General features: G+C 37.7%; 1 protein-coding gene across 14 annotated transcripts in view; it reads right to left on the bottom strand.

Moving 5' to 3' along the window:
* The window catches only part of PRRC2C (proline rich coiled-coil 2C), a 95,334-nt gene that overhangs the window by 26,995 nt on the left and 42,840 nt on the right, over positions 1-25,499 (bottom strand). For 13 of the 14 annotated variants that reach the window (XM_070385296.1, XM_070385298.1, XM_070385299.1 and 10 more), the window contains 11 exons: positions 24,304-24,937; positions 17,952-18,121; positions 17,274-17,523; positions 15,779-15,989; positions 12,286-14,544; positions 9,668-9,876; positions 5,380-5,534; positions 3,523-4,342; positions 3,026-3,111; positions 1,496-1,684; positions 1,104-1,355 (listed from right to left, as the gene is read on the bottom strand). In XM_070385296.1, the coding sequence (XP_070241397.1) occupies positions 1,104-1,355; positions 1,496-1,684; positions 3,026-3,111; positions 3,523-4,342; positions 5,380-5,534; positions 9,668-9,876; positions 12,286-14,544; positions 15,779-15,989; positions 17,274-17,523; positions 17,952-18,121; positions 24,304-24,937 (5,235 nt within the window). The remainder of the gene's footprint in view (positions 1-1,103; positions 1,356-1,495; positions 1,685-3,025; positions 3,112-3,522; positions 4,343-5,379; positions 5,535-9,667; positions 9,877-12,285; positions 14,545-15,778; positions 15,990-17,273; positions 17,524-17,951; positions 18,122-24,303; positions 24,938-25,499) is intronic. The other variant, XM_070385295.1, reaches the window with a different exon arrangement.

Here is a 25,499-nt window from a genome sequence, read left to right on the forward strand (position 1 = left end):
CGGCAATTAAAAAGAGAAGAATATTCAAGTAACATAAAAGGTTCCATCCATCTTTCTTTTCAGTGAGCATATGTTCCAGAGTGAACACCAAATGGCAGATAGAAAACTCCCACAAGTGTCAGTCCCCATAAGTCACTCAGTGTTATCTTGCCTTAATGAGTATTTTTAAAGACATGCATTTTTCCATTCAATGTAGACCCTAAATGCAAGTCAGTCATTCCTCTGGTGCTCAACCAATGAAACAGACTTGTTCCAACTCTGGAAGAAAACTGGCTATACTGGAGTTACTTTGGCTTGTGAAGTCGCTCAATTGTGTCCAACTCTTTGCGACCCCATAGACTGTAACCTACCAGGCTCCTCCGTCCATGGAATTTTCCAGGCAAGAGTACTGGAGGGGGTTGCCATTTCCTTTTCCTTTTCTTAGTACCCAGAGTTACTAAGTTAATGTTATTTCCTAACCTCAGAATCTCATTAGTGTGCAAGATAAGGAGGGGGTCCATTATAACTCTATTAACAAAATAAAAAGAAATATGCAGCAATTCTTTCAAAGTCTATAAACTTACTTAAAAGCATTCTGCTGCTGCTGCTAAGTCGCTTCAGTCGTGTCCGACTCTGTGCGACCCCATAGATAGCAGCCCACCAGGCTCCCCCATCCCTGGGATTCTCCAGGCAAGAACACTGGAGTGGGTTGCCATTTCCCTCTCCAATGATGAAAGTGAAAAGTGAAAGTGAAGTCACTCAGTCATGTCCGACTCTTAGCGACCCCATGGACTGCAGCCTACCAGACTCCTCTGTCCATGGGATTTTCCATTGCTTTCTCCAAAAAAGCATTCTAGTCTTGTGTAAATATTTTTTCACTTTAAACTACTCAGTAGTCCAGAATTAAGAGTTAGTTTCCACAGAAAGAAATAATTTACTGTAAGGAATTTTAGATCACATATGCACACCATGAAATAAAATCTCTGTAGAAATAATAACCCACATAAGCTACAGAATTATATGCCTCAACCAAAAAAAACCAAAAGTATGTTGCTGCTGTTTTCCCCATTCATGTTAGACCTGGCTTGCATCAACTGAATTGGTAATCACTGCCTGTTGCTTACCTTCACATTAGTACCATATTCTGTGGATGAAACTGAGATCATTGTTCCTATTTCAGTAGACATTTCTGAAACTGCTTTGGTTTCCTTTGTTGTCACAGGATCTGTACTTCTGACTGTAGCAGGACTTGGTTTCTCTTGTCCTTCTGGCTCCACCTGTTGGGCATCTTTTACTTTTCTATTTTTTAATGAACGTTCCTTTCCAATAGGACCAGGTTTATGTTCTTTGTTTTCAACTGGACTCAAATCTGGAAGCTAAATTCAACATTTATGACAAAAACACGTCATGATCAAAGACATTTCACTGAAATTAAATCCAATTAAAAAACCTATTTATTCTCCTTATATGTTAGTGGCTTTCATACAATTGTATCTGGAACACGAACAGTATTTACCTTCTGGGCTTTGATAGGGCCTGCCCGTGGTTGCTTCTGCCGTTGTTCTTTAGGTTCAGATATTTTGTCGGTAGTTTTTTCCGAAAGCACAGGAACAATTTCATTTTCATTCCCATTTGAAGCTGGAGCACCAAACTGAATTGTGTCAATTCCAATTTCAACTCCACTTTCTTGACTATTCTTTGTTCCCTAGTAAAAGAACATTTAAAAACTTGCTTCAAAGTAGAGTTCAAATTTGACTGAATGATTTATGTAATACTACAAATTTTAAAAGTACAACAGAAGGTTTAAAGCAATCTACATCTAATTGAGATTAATTGATAATGCATGCATGCTAGTCACTTCAGTCATGTCCAACTCTTTGCAACCCCATGGACTATAACCCACCAGGCTCCTCTGTCCATGGAATTCTCCAGGCAAGAATATTGGAGTGGGTTGCCATGGCCTTTTCCAGGGGATCCTTCCGACCCAGAGACTGAGCCCGTGTCTCTTATATCTCCTGCATTGGAAGGCAAGTTATTTACTATAGCGCCATCTGAAAAGTCCCATAACTGACATTGGTTAAATTTAAGAAAGTATTCCTTTAACTGGGAGAAGGCAATGGCACCCCACTCCAGTACTCTTGCCTGGAAAATCCCATGGACAGAGGAGCCTGGTAGGCTGCAGTCCATGGAGTTGCTAAGAGTCGGACACGACTGAGCGACTTGACTTTCACTTTTCACTTTCATGCATTGGAGGAGGAAATGGCAACCCACTCCAGTGTTCTTGCCTGGAGAATCCCAGGGACGGCGGGGCCTGGTGGGCTGCCGTCTATGGGGTCGCACAGAGTCGGACATGACTGAAGCAACTTAGCAGCAGCAGCAGCAGCATTCCTTTAACTACTACTGATCTGTATTAGAAAACAACTGATAAAATAAAAACTAGGGCAAGACTTAAGTTTTAAAGTTCTGGCTTTAATTGCCCTGAACTGTAGGACAAATCACACCCTCAACTTAAATGTAAAAAATCATTAAAAAAAATGTAAACAAATACAGCAACAAATAGATGAATAAATTAATGGAGGAGCAGAAAAAAGACAGGAATTCCAGTGTCACCCACTTCTGCTCTGAAAACAAAAATTAATATACATGAAAGCACTTCGTGATTGGTAATGGAGTGCACACACCCTAGGAATTATCATTTAAACTTCTAATTTATGTAACACCTTGTTTGTGCTAGGCACTGATCTAGGCAGACACTACCAATCTAACTTGCAGAATCTGCACTATAATGGATAAAGAAAATAAGTAACAAGTTTAGATAAAAGATATGCAACAATTAAAATATGGTTAAATCACTTAGAAAAAGGTCCTTAAGAGGTCACACTGAAACTGAATCTAAAATACAAGATTAGTGGAAGGTGTTTTTTGCAGACTAAGAATCAGGAATTAAGCTCTCCAAGTGATTCTGATACAGGCCAAAGTTTGAGTAACTGTTTTAAGGAAACTGCCACAATAGCCCCACAAAAGCCATTACTAAATCTGCTCCTACCTCTGATGAAGTAGCTGATCCAAATGATGTTAGGGGCTTATTCCACGCACTGACAGAAGGTGGCTGTGGTGGACTAATGGGACCTACTGAAAAGAAGTCACAGGAAATACGACCATTAAAATTTAGAGGTTAATAATTCATGATCCATTTAACCCTTTCTTTTTTTAATGGTAGCTAGACCATAAAAAAGTGACTTTTCACATGGTATTTAAAGAGATTCTTGCACACCAAAATAAATGATTCCCCCAAAAAACTGTACATTGTTTTATCAACAAAAAGTTGTGTCCATAAAATATGGCTGTTAAAAGTTTAACACACTTGACTTAGAAATAAAGGTTTTAAGAAAGGAAGCTAAGATTACAGATTACTGTTATTGCTTCCTACTAATAAAAAAAGAGATGGCTAGAAAAAAACCCGTGAGTTTATAAATAAAATTGAAAACAAACTCTCAATTCCCACACCATTCCCCACCCCTCACTTCTCTGTTGCACACTTACATTTCTTAGAAATGTCATTCAGCACAGCTGGTGGGGCCACCTTGTTCTCCCATAATTCAGCTGTAAGAGTGCCATGTGACTGAGAGGTCTGGATGGGTTTTCCTGTGGCTACATAATCTGTGCCATTAGGTGTCTGAGCTGAAGGTAGTCTAATTGAAGGAGGTGGCTGTTTCGAAGATTGTGTTGTAGTCTGTAGTGGACTTTGGACTGGTTTGTGAGTCTGTCCCTGCGTCTGACCTGGGGCAGTGGGAGCTGGGACTGGGACTTGGACTAGGGTGGGGGTTGGGGCTGAGGCTGGGGCTGAGGTTGGGGCTGTCGGGGCTGAGGCAGGGACAGCTGCGGCTGAGATGGCTGGAGGTGGAGCTGAAGCTGGTGCTAGGGCTGAAGCAAGGATGGGAATTGAGGCTGAGGTAAGAATGGGGACAGAGGCTGGAGAGGAAGCTGAGGCGAGGATTGGGGTTGGAGCCGGAGCTGGAGAAGAGGCTATTGCTGTAGTTGGGGTGGAGGCTGGAACTGGAACTGAGGCTGAGGCTAAGGCTGGGAGTGGAGCTGAGGTGGAGGTTAAGACTGGGACTGTAGTAGGGGCTGGAACAGAAGCTACGGGTGATGCTAGAAGGGGAGCTGGGGTTGAGGCTGGAACTGGAGCTGGGGTTGTGGCTGGAACTGGAGCTGAAGTTGACCCTGGACCCGGAGCTGAGGTTAGAGCTGAAGCTGGAGGCTGTACTTGCTGGGTTCCTGTAGCCTGTTTTTTGGCAAATCTTGGTGGGAGCTTAGAAGTCTGATTTCTTCCCTTTTCATTTGCATTCTTTTTATTCCAGACCTTAAAAAATTTGCAGGAATCATTTGTGTCAATAACATTGCTGAAATGTTCATGAACAGATCTTCCAACAAAGTTACCTACTGCTAATTTAGTTCCTTTACAAAATACCTACTCAATAAAATAAAAACATCAAGGTTGCTAATGAGATTTTAAATTATGAGAAGCCAATATGCTATAGGGGAAAAAACGTATATTCTTGATACACAGGTCCACAAGCTCTTTTCACAATTCTGAAATTAAAGAAATTAAGTAAATTTGCACTAATTTCATTTGGCAGCAAAATCGGACTCTACCTGACAAAAAATTATTGGTTCCACTCAACTGATGTTTGCCACAAAAACATTAATTCTGAGAGTGTTGGTGGGTGTTATGCTATATAGAATGTATGCACTAATTTACCTTCTTAAAACACAGTAACAATAAATGACTTCGGAAAATATCTAGTTCGAGGACTATGCTCAATTAAACTCAATATTATCACACAGATAGGATTTTTACAGTGCTTCCTGTTTTAGAACTTTCTAATCTATTAGGGCTCTTTATCACTGTGACCCACGTGCTCTATTTATGTTTATACTAGTTCAGCATTTAGCAAAATGGGTGTATGAGTCGATAAAAAGAAAAATTTAACTTACTGTGATTCATACTATGCATTTAAATAAACTAATTTAGATTATAAGAGAAATTGGTTTAGGTCATGAATCTGCAAGTTATTAGAGATCATGGCAGTTGTGTTCATTAGATTTCCATGATTTAAAAACTTTTAACACTGCAATGAAGTAAGATGGGGCAAATACGTTGCTCTGAAATGAAGATGATCTTCTCTAAGGCAGATAGTGAGATACAGTAATTACATTTTATTTAAAACTGATCTCACTGCGGTTAAAAACAGTTTAAAGTTGTGAAAAATCAGGTCATTCTCAGCACTTGAATAATAAATACAGCCCTGACCTTAAAGGTGGGAAGAAACCTCAACCATTTCCTAGTATATTTTGGGCAATAATCCAAATTAGCAGCAACAAACTGAAACACTAAACCTGTATTATTTGTTCTTCCTTCTTTCGGCGTTCTTCATCCTGTAAACGCTTCTGCTGTTTTTTAGATACCACTTCAGTAAAACCATCATCATTCAAATTTGACTGGGGGTCTTCAACTACTGTTACTTCAGGATGGTCATCAATTATAACAACACCTATAGGAATAGAATAAGATTTAAAGTGAAATTTTTTTCAATTGAAAAGATAAAACAGAAACGTTTATTCCAATAATGATTAAAAATAAAAAAGGCAAAAATCCAATACTTATAATTCATAAAATAACCCATTTCCCACACCATAAAATAGCCATTACTAAAATTTGAAGGTTTCATAGATAAATCAAGCCCTAAAACTACCTGCTATGAATGGTATACATCTTTTTTTCCCTTAAGCAATGAAGTGGTAATGCCTTTTTTTTAAAAAAGAAAAAAAAGAAAAATCAAAAGTCTTTTATCTTATAGTCAAATCACTTTACCTCTCCTGGTCTCAAGATGTGTATCGTGCTATGAAGAGCTATGTTAGCACTTTTATCTTATTTGCATCTAACCATTCTAAGAAGTGGGCATTACTATTGTTTCCCCTTTTCAAAGGACGCAATAAGCTCTAAGAGGCTGATTTGCTAACAACATGCTACTGACAAGCCAAGCTGCTCTTTTGATTCTTAATGCCTTTAGTTTATGTAGACTATTGTCTACAATGTGGAGCTGTTAAAAACATGAAATATGTTAAAGTTCCATGGGAATGTAAAGTGATATAGATGTACATATATCATAATGTATGTACAGCAGAAGAACAATTTAAGATACACTTTCAATGCATTGTCTAAGAATTATTTTGCTGCTATGGCTAAGTCACTTCAGTCGTGTCCGACTCTGTGCGACCCCATAGACGGCAGCCCACCAGGCTCCCCCGTCCCTGGGATTCTCCAGGCAAGACCACTGGAGTGGGTTGCCATTTCCTTCTCCAATGCATGAAAGTGAAAAATGAAAGTGAAGTCGCTCAGTCGTGCCCAACCCTCAGCGACCCCATGGACCGCAGCCTTCCAGGCTCCTCCGTCCATGGGATTCTCCAGGCAGGAGTACCGGAGTGGGGTGCCATTGCCTTCTCCGAACAATTATTCTACCTTGTTAAATTACCCTATACATTCTAGTCAGTATAAGAAATTTAGACCCATTAACATTTAAAAGAAAAATAAAAACAGTCCAGGTGATATGATTTTGGGTTGCAGGTATAAAGCTTACACAATGAATTTAAGAAACGGGTGAGGCAATTCAAATAAATTAATTTTGCAAACAATATAAATATATGGGGTTTTTTAAAGCAGGGATTCTTTTTTAATATAATTAATGAATTTATTGTAATTTTTTGGTTGCACTAGGTCTTTTGTTGCTGTGTGTGGGCTTTCTCTCGCTATGGAGAACCGGCGCTGTTCTTTGGTTGTGGAGCACAGGCCCTATGAGGGCTTCAGTAGTTGTTGTGCATGGGCTTAGTTGCTCCAGGGCATGTCGGATTTTTCCAGACCAGGGATTGAACCCAAGTTCTCTGCACTGGCAGGCAGATTCCTATCCACTGCACCATAAAGTCCTATACTATGTTGTGATTGGGGAACACGTAACTAAAAATTGCTTGGCAATGATATACATACAATTCAGAACGGTGATAACTTGCGGGGGTTGCCAAGAGAATATGACCCAGAGTAGACCAAAGGGAATCTACCTGCAAACAGTTCTTTTTAAATAGCTAAAAATTCACATTCATAGAAATACTGACAGGGGAAAAAAATACTAAGATTGGCTTTCACTCTTTACAAACCTATTACTGTTAGTCTGTTTAACAAAAATCTGATTTAAAAGGAAAAACATTGATTCTGATTTATCTGTGGCACTTCTATTTGTGTTTTAAATCCTTTATGAAATTAACTGTGTAAAACAGAGCATATGCTTACCTCAATGCAAGGTTTTAGTTCAACATTTCAAAGGGTGTTATGCACTCAAAGAGACCTCTTCATAATTCTAAATTTGTCTTGGTTTTTCACTTAAACTAGAAAGTGTGTGTAAAGCTTGTCCTCATAGTCATACCATCACTAATTATTTTCATTTTCTTGCCTAAGAGCTCCTTTATAAACCTTTTGAATAGTTCACTCAACTGTGTAAAGCATTTATGGACATGAGAACAATACTTTGTGATCAACACCACGTTCTTGTCTGGTGCTATGTAACATTTGGAACTAATTTTAGGAAATTTAGATTATTTTAAAGAACCTAAAGATCACTCAAAATTAATTAAAGGACTTCTCTGGTGGTCCAGTGGCTGAGAGGTCGCCTGCCAAGGCAGGGCACACGTGTTTGATCCTTGGTCCAGGAAGATTCCACATGTCGTGGGGCAACTAAACTAGTGCCCCACAACTACTAAAGCCGTGTGCCTAGAGGCTGTGCTCTGCAATATGAGAAGCCATCACAATGAGAAGCTGGTGTTTGTAGCAATGAAGACACAGCACAGCCAAAAATAATTTTTTAAATGTTGTAAAAAAAAAAAAACAAACACAAAACTTCAACAAGTTAAAACTAATAGCTCAATTTTCATTATAAATTCAGAAACAATACTTACCTTTTTATATTGTCTTAATAATACTTTGCAAATATATTCCAGAAGTTGTTTGGAAAAACTAGTAAACAAATATTTGAGAAGACAAATCTGCCATGTTCTGTGGACTTCTGTTATCTTCACTTGTCATTTTCCAAATGTGATGTCTAGATGGATGCTAGTCTCTCTTCTCATGGACCACACAAGCATCCAAATTTCCTATGAATTTACTTTAAATCAAAGCTTTCTAACTTTAGCCTGTTAACATTGTGAGTTAGCTGTTCTGTGCACTATAAAACATTTAGCAGCATTTCTGGGCCTAAACCCACGAATATGTCAGTAGGTGACTTTTCTGGAGGCCCAGTGGTTAAGAATCCACCTTCCAGTGCAGGGGACGTGGTTCAATCCCTGGTCAGAGAACTAATATCCCACAGGTCAAGGAGCAACTAAGCCTGTGTACCACCAACTACTGAGACCTCGAGCTCTAGAGACCGTGCACCACAACCTGAGAGAAGCCCACGTGCTGTAGCTAAAACCTGAGGCTGACAAATATATACATATATATAAATATACAAATGCCAGTAACATCTAGTCACCAGCTGCAACACCAAAAATGTCTCTAGAAATTGTCATATGCCCCTAGGGTACAGAATCATCCCTGTTAAGAACCACAGTTCTAAAGAATCTAAACATTCTTAAAACATACAGTTATGATTCTTTCTTTTCCACACGAATCCTAAAATGATAGTCCAGAATTCGCTCTCAAGTTTGTGTGCAATGGAATTAGAATCCCCTGGAGAACTTGTTAAAACACAGATTGCTTCACATGCAAAGAGTTTCTGATTCAGTAGACCTGGGGTAGGGCCTAAGATTTTGTTTTTCTCACAAACTTCCAGGTGATGATGATGGTCTAAAGACCCCGTTTTGAAAATAGCTGGTCTATAAATAATAATGTCAAGGTCCTGGGCCTGAATCAAATTGAATATGTATAAACAACCATTAACTAGATGAAAGAAAACTCTTATCAACATCTCTAATATGCAACAACAACAGTACCTAACCAGTTTCCCATTACTACTATCTAGTCTCAATCTTACTTAGTATTTTGAGCTTAAGTCTCATCTGAATGAATGGGAAATACCAATATTCGTCTGTGTAAGTGTCTACTCTTAGAGATTCCTTGTTAACGTCTTCATCATGCATTTCCTTCTGGCTGTGTTATCCTTCACATTTGACATCCCATCACTCCATGGCTTTCTGAAAGTATTTATCTACAGCAACACTACCTCCCATCCTATTATTTATTCTGTGTTTACCGTATCTTAGATACCAATTTTCTCAAGGTCATAATTCATTGAGGTTAACACTTCTCTCTTTTCAAACACAGCATATATACAAAGCATCTTCATTTGAATTTCTGTGTGTCCCCCCACATCCGTTTAGCAAGGAAGAGTGGTTAATTTACTTTCTTAAGAAAAGTGAAACTGTGGATTATTTTTAACTAGAATTTTATCGAGCACTCACAGGTATGGTAAAAGGTGTTATTTCAGTTAGAGCTCTATCTGTGATTCATCATCAGTCTCTATGTCTACCTTGAAGTCCAACTTTCTTTTTTTGATGACTTATTTATTTATAGTATCTACTTAAATGTAACAGATGGACAGACAGACAACAGACAGACAGACAAAGGTGATCTGAAACGCACTTGCATAGTTGTTGAGATCAAACTGTGACAACGCATCCACTTTCTCTTTGGGTTTCTTAGGGCCTGGTTTGGGGTCTTCTCTTTTTTTCCCAGTAGAATCTTTGGAGTTCTTTTGTCCTGTACCATTAGGTGCTCCTTCTTGATGGTGTGCAGAGCTGCCATTGACAGGATCAGCACCACTTGTGCCTGCCGACTGGTCATCAAATGGCCTACAAAACAATAATCTGAGATTTTATTACTAGCTCCACATGTGTGTGTGGCGTGTGGCTTAGCTGCTCAGTCATAACCGACTCTTTTTTGACTCCATAGACTGTAGCCCGCCAGGCTCACCTGTCCATGGAATTTTCCAGGCAAGGATACTGGAGTGGGTTGCCATTTTCTACTTCCCAAACCAGGGATCAAACCTGTGTCTCTTGCATCTCCTGCATTGGCAGGTGAATTCTTTACCACTGAACAACCTGGGAAGCCCACTGTCTCCATATACTTGATCAAAAGAAAAATGCCCTTAGTGGCAGTTTCTAAAGTTCAATCTAAGAAGAAGTAACAGTGGGATAGAAATGCCTTAGTGATTATTGTTGGGTACAACTTTACTAAGATGGAGCTTCCCAATACAGGAAATAAGACTAGCTCCTCAAGAGTTCTTTCCAGCAATTAAATTCTAGAATTCTAATTATTCCCTGAAGGTTCTTAACTGTGTCTATTCTTACTGTGTTCATTATGTTTATAAACAAGCTAATCGACATTGTTCATAGCAGAAAACTTCTGTGATCTAAGCTAGTCCAAAGTATTCACGGGTGGATCTTCTCCACAAGAGGGCGGTATATGAAAAAAAAGTGTAAAGAATTCTATGCTTACAAGTCTTTGTTTTAAAAGTTCAATCAGATTTATACACACACATACATATATATATATAAACATTTTAAAAACCAGTTTTAATATGGAAACAATTCACTTCACAAACCAAAAATATTTCTACAGGGTTTTTTCCTGTTAACAAATTCTTTTCCTGGGTTCATTTTATAAAAACTTCAAGAACATACATCATGAAAAATGGGCTTATCAATTCATTTTCAGCTCAATCTATAGTATTACTCAAGATAAAAGCTTATCAAGAGCCTGACAAAAACCATGATCTCAAACATGTGAACTATGAATTCATTTCTTCTAAATGTGACACTTAGAAAACATTAATCTATAGCCATAACTGCTATGTCTGCAGGTTCAAGTTGCTACCATGTATATGGTACAAAAGACTTGCTAAAGTAGCTGAAACCTTGAGTATTACTACTTGAAATTCAAATAGCTTGGTTATAGTCAACAACTACATTGTTAATGTAACTATATATATTATCCTATTCTTTTGACTTTTAAAGGGAGGTTTAAATTCTGTGTTAAACTGGTACTCAATTAACACAACTTGGTAGTATTACTTTCCTGGAACTTTTTCTACATTATCAGGAAGTGAAAATATTTCTTACTGACTGATATGGTAACCTGACATGCTAAGTGTATCTAACCAATACAGATTAAGATAATATTTTGTCCGTATAAATTTCTTATCAGCTCAGGCTGCAAATCTGGGAATTTGTTTTTTTAAAAAATGGGCACACCATAATAATAGTTGCTGACTATATACCAGGTGTTACATTGTTTCATAAATTTCATGTCACGGAATCGTCACACATTTTTAAAGTTCTGCTGCTTTCTCCTCATTTTACTGGTGATGAAGCAGAGAATTTATACAAATAGAAGTACCAGAGCCTAGATTTAAAACTAGAAATAATGCTACTTTATAATTTTCTTAGTACTAAAAAATAATTTACTATAATCAGCATTTTAATATTTAAAAAGAACAGGCCAAATGCTATTTGTGTTACTGGTGGCCCTGGTGGTGGGGTAGGACTTTGCTTTCCAGGCCTCTCTGTAAGCTAGATGGTTTACTGTAGGTTTGCAACTTGAGAGGGAATATAATGTATCCTTAAATTTCAACATTCACTCTCTAGAAACCAGTACAGAGGGACTGAATATGATTACAACATACTAATTTAAGTCCCAGAGGACACCTGTGAGCACCACAGTTTTCCAGAGAGAAATCAAGAAAGGCAGGCTACTCATCATTAGTAAGATGATCTACCAAATGGAAGACATTGTATATGTCCTGTTCTTGGGTGTGTTGATTTTCCCAAAGCTACAAATTTCTAACAGGACTCTTTTGGGAGATGCTGCAATTCATGGGGTCGCAAAGAGTAGGACACAACTGAGCGACTGAACTGAACTGAACAATAGGCAAGGACTTCTGTGATCCACTAACAACCTCTTTCTCAAGCACTCTTACACTTTTAGAATAGAAAAAAAAAAAAACCACCTACAGGAGAAGACTGTCTTGATCCTCTATAGACTGATGCCTTTGCATAGTTCAACCAAGAAGTATACTTTTAGTTTCTCTAAAGGTGCAAAAGCAGCCATTCGCGGACCCTGAGCTTCCACTGCCAAGGGCCTTGGTTCAATTCCTGGCTGGGGAATTAAGATGCCACAAGCTGAGTAGCATACCCCAGACCCCCACCGCCTGCCCCCGCCAAAAGATGCAAAAGTAATTATAGGTAACATAAAATACTCACCCTCGCTTTCCACCTTTTGATGGTGGGCCACTTCTCCTTTCATTCCTAGGACCTGAGAAATTCCTTCCGGATTTGGGTGGACCATTGTTACCACGCCGATTCTGGCGATCTATGCCAGGTCGCTGACTAGAAAAACTTCTCTTTGCTATTTCCCTCTTTGGAGGTACAACATTCTCTCCCGTCTTTACCACCACTTGAGCATTCAAATCAGCATTTTTTTTTTCATCCCTCTCACGCCTCTCATTGAAATCACTGCTTTCAGAGGCTGTTTCCCATTCTTCATTTGCCTGATCTGAAGAGTTCTGGTTAGATAAGTCCGGTGTCTTATTCCCAGAAATATCCCCAGCAGTGTTAACTGGTTCCTGAACCACATTATTAACTGTGCCATTTGTGGGCACTGCCACCTCATTGGTTTTTGAAGCAGCCTCCCTCTCCCTTAGTCGTCTAAATCGGGGAGGTTTATCTTGCCTTGGTGGTCGCGTAGGACGCTGCCTTCGGGGCCTCTCTCTAGCTGGGTCAAATTTTCGTTCAAATTTTGGAGGCCGTTTATCTGCTGGGATAGGGATAAACTGCTCGTGTCTCCTTGGTGGCTCCCCAATGTCTGGTTTAGGAGCTTCTGTCTGCCTTGGGTTCCACTGATTATCCCGATAAGCAGGTCTTCGTAAGGTAGAAGGGCGTGATGGGCGACCTCCAGGATCTCTTCCACCACGTCTGAATGTTCCCCCTCTGCCTCGCCTTGTAGGCTCTCCTTTAGGAAGGAAGCCTGGTTTAGATTTATCATCATCCCTTACAAAAGATTTTTCTAGAGGTCTGTTATCTATTCGGACATGATTTTCAGGCTTGAAAGAAGACTGAGGCTTTATAGGTTTTTTGCTTTCAGGCCGTTCCTCTCTTTTGGGAAGCTTACTTTTGCTTAAACTATCCTTGTCACTTGCACTTTCATGAATTTCACTGTCTGTGTCAGTCTCTGAACCTCGCTGTCGTCTTCTTTTGGGAACAACTTCAAAGTCCGAGCTCTCACTCCGTGTTTCACTTTCTTCCCGCTGCCTGAGGGGCCCTGGGGCCACGTGCTCTGCTCGTGGCTTGCTGTCTCTGTACTGAGGATAATCTCGAGTGTGCCCTCTGCCGCCCCTGCCGCGTCCTCCATAAGAGCCTCTGTAGCTTCGCCCTCTGGAGTAATATTCACCTCGGCCTCGACCTCTGTATCCCTGATCTGGAAACCAATCTCTCTCTCTAGCTTCTTTCCAGTAGGTCCTAGGGGGTAAAGTGGATTCTTTTTTAGCTGTTGGTCTTGAATCTGGTCGAGTTCTCTCTGTAACAAGGTCTTTGCTGATGACTTTCTCAGGCTGCTTTTCTTCCTTGACTATTGGTGCTGTGACAGCTTGTTGGTTTACGGTTTTAACTGCAGGCTCTACCTCAACACTACTTACAGATTCCAAAGGCTTCTCGGTATCTTGAGGTGGCTTTTGTACCAAAGTTGAAGGCGAAGTTTCTACTGAAGGAAGCTTCTCTGGTTCTGGTTGAGGTTGTGGTGGAACCGACTGTGGCTGAACTGGTGCTGCAGGTGGTGCGGGTGGTGGAGGAAGAGGTTCTTTCTTTTCTGTCTTTTCAGGTTTCACCACTTTTTCAGTGACCTTTTCTCCCTTTTCTCCTTCTTTCTCCTTCCTTTGCTCCCGTTCTTCTTTCATATCTCTAAGTATAGGTTTTTTAATAGGACCTGATCTTCTCACAGGCCTGTCGTTACCTTCTTCTCTTCTGTTGGAGCTAGGCCTTGGGCCCCAACGAGTTTCCGATTTAGATTTATACAATTTCTCAGGTTTTGGTCCATCAGAAGATCGGATAAAGCCCTCTTTTTTTGGTTTTTCCTCTGGCCTTTCTGCTGGTTCTTTTGAATCAATACCTCTGCTAGTTACTTTAGGAATGTTTGCAGATGGCTCATTCCTCAGCTCCTCTGATTTTTGAGTATGGTTAGATCCATGGCAAACACTTCTTTTCCTGGCAGGCTGACTTTCTCCCGCTGAAATTCGCTCTTCTTGAGGAGTGGTTATAGTCTTTTGATCAGGTACATCAAAACAAGTAGACTGACTATTTGTGTCAGTATGACGAGGTCTAATGTCTTCCACTGATCTGCTTAAAAACTTCTGTACGTCTGTCTCACTTGATTCTCTGACAAAGTCTGGTTTTGGATGAACCTCTAACTGACCATGTTCTACAGGATAGGCAGCAGTTATCTGTTCCTGATCCAATGGAGCTTCAGGCCTATGATAATGAGAATTCAAAGAATTAATAGCCATCACAGCAAAAATCTTTTTCATATGTACATGTACAGCAAAATAATCCCTCCAATTTAAAAACAAAAATGGGTCCTAATCATAAAGAACCTTATGTCTCTACAAAAAGTTCAGTGCAACATTATTCGTAAGAGCCAAGAGATAGAAACAACCCAAATGTCTACTGCAGATGAATGGGTTAAGAACATGTATATGCATACAACAGCATGTTGTTTAAAGAAAGAAAATCCTGCTATATGCTACATCATAGATGAGGATATTACACTAAATGAAATAAACCAGTCACAGAAGAACAAATACTGTATGATCCCACTTATACAAACTATTAATATAATAAAACTATAAACTATTAATATAATAAAACTAGTCCATAAAGAAGTAATTACCAGGGAGTAGGAGGAAGGGGAAAATGAGTTGTGATGAAATGGGTAAAAAATTTTGGTTGTGCAAGATGAAAAAGTTAGAGATCCATTATACAATGTTATGCTTACAGTTAACAACACTGTCCTATATACTTAAAAATTTGACAGGAGGGTAGATATTGTGTTATGTTTCTACTCCCCTCAATTAAAAAGAAATGAAACTCAGTCCTTGAGAAAAAGAAGTTTAGACCATGCTTATGTGAAAGCTTTATCTATCAAAACTGGTAATTTTCACTTATAACCAGAGTACACTAGAGTAGGTCCATCTTTCCCAATGAATCAGAATTTTAAAACATCATAAAACAAATTCCTTAAAAGGGCAAAAGCTCAAACTTATCATTATAAATTACTGAAGATCACCAATTGTCTGATACTTCAAAGTAACAGTAAATTAGTGTTTACCCTTAACTTGACCTTAGAAAACTTCCATAAGACATTGATAATTAAATGTCTAACATTTCTCAATAAGTGGAAGAATTATATCAACACTTTAGCCAGACTATATGTCAAGTACAGGAGAATCTTGACAATTTTGACAGCTACCACTAAATTTCAGTATTTAAATAAGGGTACAGAAAGAACTATGTCGCAAAATGCCCTAATCAATTAATACTAAATGCTGGGCAAAGGAAAATACATCCTAGAATGAAATAAGGCATATTAAATGGTAGAAAATCAGATCTGTGGCTCAGTCCTAAGTCAGAATGATCTCCAGGGAGTCTACATAGTTTTCATTTCCCCACAATATTCTATTGGCTTGCTAATGACTTTAATAATTACCTTACATCCTCAGGTTCTTCTGCTGCCTTGGGAGTGGTGGCCTGCTGAGGCTCAGTATGAGGATAGGGATCTGACCCCCACATCATTCGAGGCTCAGAGAGCGAAATCGCATGATCTCTTGCAGAGCGAGCCAAATGCTCAAATGACTCAGAATTGTTTGGTGACCCTTCCATCTGATCTCGTCTCATTAGTGGCTTAGGAGGAATCATTCCTACACAAAAGATCACAAAAAGATCAGAGTGCAGGGAGAAAACAAAGGAAACAGAATCATTATAGACACGGTATCCAGGTTAATACAGTATCCAGATTAATACTTAATTACTATTTGGACATCTCTATATTTAAAGAAATACTTTTGGCAAGTAAAACTGATTAACTCAAAAAATCATCAGTGAAAATTGAATTTTTCTGTGAATGAGATTTTTATTGTTGCTGTTAAATAAATAGATTTAAAAATCCAGGAAGCAACACAAGCAAAACCATAAGAACAGTCTATTTTACTTTAAAGGAAAGAAAAGATAATGCCTATAAAAATCAGATAATAAGTATCACGACTCTGTGCATGTTGAACATTTTGAGAATTACCACCAAGTGATGAATTTTCAGAAAAACATTTCCCATAGAAAATTCTATTAATTTAATTAGTTGATCAGTATGCCATACATTATGTCTCTTAAATTTAAAGTTTTCATATATGATAATATACATGTTTCAATGCTATTCTATATGAAACAGATCGCCAGTCCAAGTTTGATGCACGAGACAGGGTGCTCAGGGCTGGTGCACTGGGATGACCCAGAGGGATGGGATGGGGAAGGAGGTGGGAGAGGGGTTCAGGATGGGAAACACAGGTAAACCCATGACTGATTCATATCAACGTATGGCAAAAACCACTACAATATTGTAAAGTAATTAGTTTCCAACTAATATAAATAAATTAAAAAATTTTTTCAGTATAAATTTTAAAATCAAGATGTAATTCTTGATTGTATTTTTATCCCCTCTAAATTTTCCTCTGTACCATCTTGGTGCTGGATTATCTGAATTTATTCTGATAAACACAGCTATTTTATTTGTTTCTAGCTAACCTATTAGGAAATTCAGGTGGTAGGCTGGTAAATGACAGAAAAAATAGCTGTAATATATAACATATGCATAAAATTAAAATGCTGAAACACCTGAAAGAATGAAAACAATGCAGCAAACAATAGATATTATAACTAAGATAGTAATTTTTCCATCTGAAATTTTTGAAGTAATATTCACAAAACAGAAAGTACAGTATTTTGGTCTTCCACACTGTTGGTATAGTAACTGGAATTTAACTACTCTGTGCTCAAAGACGATATATCATTTTATGACTAAGAAGTCTTATACAAGTTCTTACTAGATTTTCACTCTCAAAGGAAGTAAGACTAAAATTGTGGGGAAAATGAAAAACTCTAAACTTGCACAACTGCAAGTAAGCCAGGAGACAATGCCAATTTCAACTTACCAGGATGAATGGGTGGAATATCCATGGCAGGTCTACCTGATATCATCCGAGGATCCATGTATGACTGCATCATGAGCCACCTTGGATCAAAACCCATGGAAGCCAAGTGCTGGGGGTGAGGCTGCATGGGCTGGTAAAGAGGTCTGTGTGGTGGTGGAGGGACAGCACTGCCGGATGGCTGAGAAGGAACCGTCTGCGGAAGCACACCCTGCTGTTGCTGCTGCTGCCACTGCTGCTGCTTCATCTGTTCCTGAAAAAATAGGCAGGATCTCACATTTTGAGCCTTTAGTTCCATGTGATAAATTAATACAACCAATCATATTGGAAAACAGACTTTTTTGAAATCCTAAGGGAAAAGAACTCAAAACACATTTGACAGTGAGAGATGGCAAGACAAGAGAACACAGGTTCAGTTATGACATTCTGCCTTATACTTGAGCAACTAATCACTCATTGATTTTACTGCAAGAAACCATTTCCTAGAAAGGAAGATGAGGCAGAAAAAAAGGAACGTATAAAGCCCATATCAACAAACTTTTACTAATTTAAAAGAGGCAAACTTTTCAGAGGAAATTTGTATGTTTTGGGTATTTTGAATTTTATGTTAAATTATTTCTCATACTACTGAACAATAAACCTTTCAAACACACGTACAAGATAAAATGTTTTTATTGTTACCTGCTGCCGCTGGAATCGTGGTGGTAAAGACTTCTGAAACTGTTTAAAATAGCCAGATAATACAGCAGGCCGAGGCTGAGACCCTGATTCTGGTTCTGGTTCATGTGCTACCTGCATGGTCTCTTTCTCACTGCGATTGCTATCTTGTCTAGTGAAAACTGGGTCATCCTCTGTCCAAAGAAAAGGTGAAAGAAAATTATACTCATCTATGACACTTAACATTAATACATGCTGTTCATACTGGAGTGAAATAATCAGACATATTTTAAAAGCTAATGAGGAAGAAAGTATCCTTACTCCAAAACACCATTTTGTATTTTAATATTGGTAACCATCAATGCAATGAGGTAACATTAGTTTAACAAAACCTCAGATTTTCTCAAAGCTGGATTCTTAAGACAGAACTCACATGCCCAGATGCTTTATTATACAAAAGTCTGTATTTGATATTTTGTGATAATAAACCATTTCAAATTCTATTTTTCACTGTTTCAATAAATATTAACACTACTGTCAACATTTACTTGTGGTTCACTAGCATTTAGATGAAAACAAGAATGGCCTATAAATACTTAAAATAGAACATGCTGGTTTATAAAATTTTTTTGATTAGGGACTATTATCTATAGATATAATATTAACTAATGATAATATTATAATGATAATATAATTGATATATTGATATAATTGATAATATAATATAATGATAATGATAATATAATGAATTTAACTATGATCATTCATTTTAATGATCATAAAACGAATGATCATGACAACCAAATGATCACCAGTATCTTCAAATATATAAATCATTGTTCTATGTAAAGGGTATCAATTATGATACACAAAAAGGAGAACCACACACATCCCTTCAACCAAAAAAAGTTCTCATCCCAAAGAAAACCAGAGTTATATTCATTCTAGAAAATGACATTTGTTACAACTACAAAGCCATGTTATGTTATAAATTCTTTTCTTAGAGAATCAGAGGTGAATTTTAAGGGGAAAGCTAATGTAAAGTCAATGTAAAACCACGCAGTAAAGAATCAAAAGTCACACTTTGTATTACATTCGATATTAAAAATGTTTTAAAAATGATAAAATATTAAGAGGGAAAAGACAGCCAAGAAGGTGCAACACTTAAAAATGAAATGGGTACACCTTACTGGTAAACCCAGCTAAAGTTAAATTGCCATCAGAGGACATATGAAATGTGAATGAAAATACAAGTGCCACTAAATAATGATCACTACAAACAAAACTAAAATTAGTCCATGTACAATATATAGTCGCTGTTGACGGTAAATTAATCAGGGTCAATACATGTATTTGCTTGCAAAACTATGACTAATTAAAGGAATTTCCTTATTTCTAATTCATGGTCTTTTCTCACTAATTGCGAATAAAATTCTCAAAGATTGTTCTTTCAGAATTCATCAATTTTAAAGTAATAAAATATTTTTCATTTCTGTGGTGAGAACTTTTGCTTTACCTTTTTTAAGTGTTTTGAGCTAAGTGCTTAGGATACATAATAAAAGCCCATAATCAACATCAAATTATCTCTAGACTGCTTAATATAAGAAATCTGTGAAATGTGGTAACTAAACAATCTGCACGGGCTATATCTTATTTTCTAAAAAAGTTGAGATAAGAAAAAGTTGAGATAAAACACTCTTACTTCTCTTTATAGTGACATTAAGGACCAAATTTGAAGGCAACTTAGAATACAGATTAAAAACTTAAAGGAAAACTTTAAATAGCTTTATAACTTCAAGCAGCATTGTCTTATAGAAACAGCATGAGTTTTACGGTAAAAAAAAATTTCAGTATTTCCATAACAGAAATGTACTGAAATAAAACTATTTCTATCTTAAATCACTGTTAACTCTACTAAGATGAAACTTTAAATTTGGAGCATAGTTCTATTAATTAGAGTTTATGATCCAATTTTGGGAAGAACACATCAGCTGATTATAGCTAGCAAAGGCTTTTTTTTGGGGGTGGGGGGGTGCGGTGCCACACATCAACAGGTATGAACCCATGCCTCCTGTGATGGAAGCACAGAGTATTAACCACTGGACCACCAGGGAAGTCCAGCAAAGTTTTTTTTTGGGGGGGTGGGGAAGGGAAGCATTCTGGTAAGCATATAGATAACCTATGAAAGCTTTTATATATCTAAGCTGGTAGAAAAACAAATATGAAATTATGAACGGAGCAGTCATTTAATTATGACAATCCAAAATTCCCATTAAACTCTATTCAACTTTAAGTTTTAGAGGTATTAACCCATGTATAAACAAAGGAGATTTCATTTAGTTAAATGCTGTGGAATCAGAAAAGAGTAAAAGAATCAGCATCTATGTATGAAGCCAATACTATTTTGCTGACAAAATAGAACTGAAGGTCATCTAACTATATGATATCTACAATAAACTCACTTTAGATCCAAAGATACAAATAAACTGAAAATGAAAAGACATTCCATGGAAATAGTAACCAAAGAGAGCAGGGTGGCTACACTGAGATAAAACTGACTTTAAATCAAAGTTTTACAAGAGACAAAGAAGGTCATTGCTAATGCTAATGCGAAGTCGCTTCAGTGGTGTCTGACTCTGTGCGACCCCATAGACGACAGCCCACCAGGCTCTGCCGTCCCTGGGATTCTCCAGGCAAGAACACTGGAGTGGGTTGCCATTTCCTTCTCCAATGCATGAAAGAGAAAAGTGAAAGTCAAGTCGCTCAGTCATGTCCGACTCTTAGTGACCCCATGGACTGCAGCCTACCAGGCTCCTCTGTCCATGGATTTTCCAGGCAAGAGTACTGGAGTGGGGTGCCATTGCCTTCTCCGAAGAAGGTCATTAAATACTAATAAAAGGTTCAATACAGCAAGACGCAACAATTATAAACATTTACACACCTAGTAACATGACCATCAAAAAAAGTATGATGCAAAATACTGGGGGATACATACTTGTACATTCAGAGGCTTCAACAACCCTATCTCAATGATGAATAGAACAGCCACAAAGAAGTAAGGAAAAAGGACTTACTAAACCAACTAGACCAACTCTGGGCTTCCCTTGTAGCTCTGCCTACAATGCAGGAGACCCAGGTTTGATTCCTGGGCCGGGAAGATCCCTTGGAGAAGAAAATGGCAACCCGCTCCAATATTCTTGCCTGGAGAATCCCACGGACAGAGGAGCCTGGCAGGCTATATAGTCCATGGGGTCAAAAGAGTCAGACATGACTTAGTGACTAAACCACCACCAAACCAACTAGATTCACAGACATATACAGAACACTCTACTCAAAAACAGCATATATATTCTTTTCAAGGACATTTTCAGAACAGATGATGTTAGGACCCAAATTAACTCTCAAAAGAGTTCAAAAGACAGATATAGAAAAGTTTTTTCTCTAACCAAAATGGAAAGAAGTTCAAAACCACTAGAGAAGTAAGGAATATTCATAAATTTGTGGAAATTAAATAACTTTTTTTTTTTTTAGTTCTACCAGTTTACTGCTACCAGCCCATCTCTCTCCACCCTCATGCATGCATGCTCAGTCATGTAGCCTGATGTACTGCAGCCCGCCAGGCTCCTCTGTCTATTGCCTTTTCAGGCAAGAATATTGGAGTGGGTTGCCATTTCCTTCTCCAAGAAATTAAATAACACTCTTAAACAACCAAAAAATTAAAAAAGAAAGTGCAAGGGAAGTTGGAAAATACCGAAGAGATGAATGTAAACGAAAACACAACATAAAAAAACTTACCGGATGCAAGAAAAGTAAAGGGGGGAATTTATAGCTATAAATGGCTGCATTAAGGAAAAATAGGAAATCTCTCAAAATCAATAACCCAGAGTTATGACTTAAGGAATGAGAATAAGAACCAAACCCAAGGTACCAGAAGGAAATAAAATTCACAGCAGAGATCAAGAGAGAACAGAAAAATAGAGAAAAATCAATGAAAACAAAAGTTGGTTCTTTGACAAGCTCTACAAAATTGACAAATATTTAGCTGGGAGAGTAAACTAAGGAAAAAAAGACTCAAATTACTAAAATTAGAAATGAAAATGGGACACTACTACCAATCCTACAGAAATAAAAAGGATTATGAGAGAACTATGAACAACTGTACACCAATGAACTGGATAACCTAGATGAAATGTACAGTCTCCCAAACAAAAACATCTACCAACACTAAAAATCACAAAGAAATATAAAATGTGAACACTTTTAACTAGTCAGGAGATTGACCTGGCAATCACAAATCTTGCAGCAAAGCAAAGTCCTGGACCTGATGGCTTCATGGATGAATTCCACCAAACATTTAAAAAACTAACATCAATTCTTCTCAAACTTCCAAAAACTGAAGAGGAGGGAACACTTCCTAATTAATTTACAAGACCAGCATCAACATGATACCAAAGCCAAACAAAGACACAAGAAAACTGCAGATAAATACAAATATCTCTTATGAACACTGATGCAAAAATTCTCAACAAAATACTAGAAAACAGAATTTAGCAATATACTGATAGTATACTAATTACCAAGTGCGATATATTCCTGGGATGCAAGGATGGTTCAATATATACAAATTGATCAATATACTACACATTGACAGAATGAAGGGAAAATAACATGATCATCAAAATTAATACAGAAAAGGATTTTTGACAAAATTCAACACATTTTTATGATAAAAATACTCAAACCAGGAATAGAAGGAAACTACTTCAACATAATAAAATCCACTTATCAGAAACCCACAGCTAATACCACACTCAATGTTGACAGGCTGAGAAGTTTTTCTGCAAGATCAGGAAGAAGACAAGGGTGCCTCCTTTTGCTTCTGTTATTCAACTTAGTATTGGACAATTTTGAGGCGTTCAAGACTGCAGTGGAAGAAGTAACTGCAGATGTGGCAGAAACAGCAAGAGAGCTAGAATTTGAAGTGGAGCTGAGATACAACTGAATTGCTGCCATCTTATGACAAAACTTGAATAGACAATAAGCTGCTTTCCAATGGATGAACGAAGAAAGTGGTTTTTATGAGATGGAATCTACTCCTTGGGGATGACTATGAAGACTATTAAAAAGACAACAAAAGATTTAGATTATTATTACATAAACTTATTTGGTAAAGCATCAGCAGGGTTTGAGAGGACTGACTCCAATTTTGAAAGATTTTTTGTGGATAAAATTATGAAACAGCATTGATGCTATAGAGAAATCATTTGTAAAATAAGAGCCAACTGATGCAGCAAACTTCATTGCTATCTTAAGACATTTGCCACAGCTACCACTCCAACCTTCAGCAACCACCACCCGGATCATCAGCAGCATTAACACTGATGCAAGACTCCCTCACCAGCGAAAAGATGATGACTTACTGAAGGGTTAGTGACAGTTCGTATTTTTAGCAATAAAGTATTATTAAGGTATGCATATACTATATATATATATACACACATATATATATATTTCTAAAGAAAATGCTACTGCACACTTAATAGTCTGTAGAATAGTGTAAACATAACTTTTATATGCACTGGGAAATCAAAAAATTCACATGACTTGCTTTATTGCTATGGTCTGGAACAAACCTGCAACATCTGAGGTATGCCTGACTCAAAAGAAATGAAAGTAGGGTCTCAAAGAGATATCTGTACACTCATAGTCACATCAATATTATTCAAAATAGGTAAAACATGGAATCGACCCAAGTGTCCATCAACAGATTGGGTAAGCAAAATATGGTGTGTGTATGCATTTATATGATGAATTAGTAGATTTAAAAAGGAAGGAAATTCTATCCTTTCTTTTTTTTCTTTCACTCATGCTACAACTGATAAAACTTAAGGACATTATGATAAAAATGTCAGTCACAGAAAGACAAATACTATATGATTCCACCCACACGAGGCACTGACAACAGTTACAATCACACCCACAGGAAGGAAGCAGAATCACCACCCAGGGGCTGGGAAGTTATTGTTTAATAGATACAGAATTTTGATTTCACAAGATGAAAGGAGTTCTGGAGATAGATGGCAGTGATAGTTCATTATGAGTGCTTTTAATATCATTTTAATAAAAAATGGTTAAGATGCTAAATTTTATGCTACATGAATTTTATCATAATAAAAAAATTACAGAACAAAACCCACATTTTCAAGTATTCAATTTAAAAAAAAGTATCCAATAAAATTCAACCTATAACCAAAAAACATCAATCACTTTTATTTGGATTACATATTTTAAAAATATACAAACATACAACATTCACAATATAAGTAATAGGAAGCCTTTTGCAAAGCTTATTTAAGGACAAACAAGACTATCATACCTTTGTTACAGCTGTTTTCACTTTCTGGTTTTTCTACCATAGGTTCTGAAGTAGGTTCTTTGTGTTCAGTTTTTTCATCCACTTTCTCTCTGTCTCTCTTCTCCAACTCACATTCCTTTTCCTGTTCTTTCGTCTTTTGCAGTTCTTTTTCCTTTTCTTGCTGCCGTTCTAGCTCCTTCTCTTTTTCTTGCTTTCTTTCCTTCTCCATTTCTCTCTGTTTTTCCTGTTCTCGCTCCAGTTCTTTTTCCTTTTCCTGTTGCCTTTCCCTTTCTTTTTCCCTCTCCTTTTCTTGCTCCCGCTCTTGTTCTTTTTCAAGTTCTTTCTCCCGTTCCCGTTCCTTTTCTCGTTCTTTCTCTCGTTCCCTTTCTCTGATTTCCTCTGGAGAGGGCTGTTTGTCCACTATGCCAAGCTTTTCATCCAGTCGTTTAAGTTTCTCTGCACACGCTGCTTTCCTTTGTTCTTCCATTCTTCGCTCTTCCTCTTCACGCCGTTTACGAGCACGTTCCACTGCTGCAGAAAGTTCTGACTGTTGCCTTCTTCTTTGCTTCCATATTTCATCTTCATCTGGGACCTGCTGCTTGGGGGGGAAAGGGCCTGGTCTTCCAGGTACTGCCTGTCGGTCTGGAGGAGGATGCTGAAATTTTAAAATAAATTCTCAGATGAGTATGACAACACAGGATATATCACAGACATATAGCAGGAGCAAAATTCTCCATGGAATACCAGAAAATTTCCCTGAAAAACATACACATTAAACGCAAAATCAATGTGGGGAAAACAGTATATCCAGATAAGTTTCTAGAATAGTTAATCCAGCCATCTAATATTATCTGAGCATGTACCTATCTATTGTGCCAGACATTAATGCTCACTCAGTATTTGCTGAGTAAAACTAGAAGCTGCCACAACATATATTTCAAAATCTAAATTTAGAGACAAAGGAAATTTAGAATATGAGTGCTTTAGTAGTAACTGCGAGAGATGGAATGCCTAAAGAGGGAGAAAAGAATCCATAAAGATGCAACATGGCACCACATGAGCTGAGATCGGGGTACAGTTACAAGGAAAGAGTGGACAGTCAAAGATGCCAAGTGAAGCACATAGAGACACTGCTGCTGCTGACACGCCAAAGGAGAAGAAATTCCTAGAAAGCAGGCTGGGTAGAGAATTTTTTTTTTTGAGAAGTCTATGTTTAA

This window comes from Bos mutus, chromosome 16 (genome assembly GCF_027580195.1).
Source record: "Bos mutus isolate GX-2022 chromosome 16, NWIPB_WYAK_1.1, whole genome shotgun sequence".
Classification (NCBI taxonomy): domain Eukaryota; kingdom Metazoa; phylum Chordata; class Mammalia; order Artiodactyla; family Bovidae; genus Bos; species Bos mutus.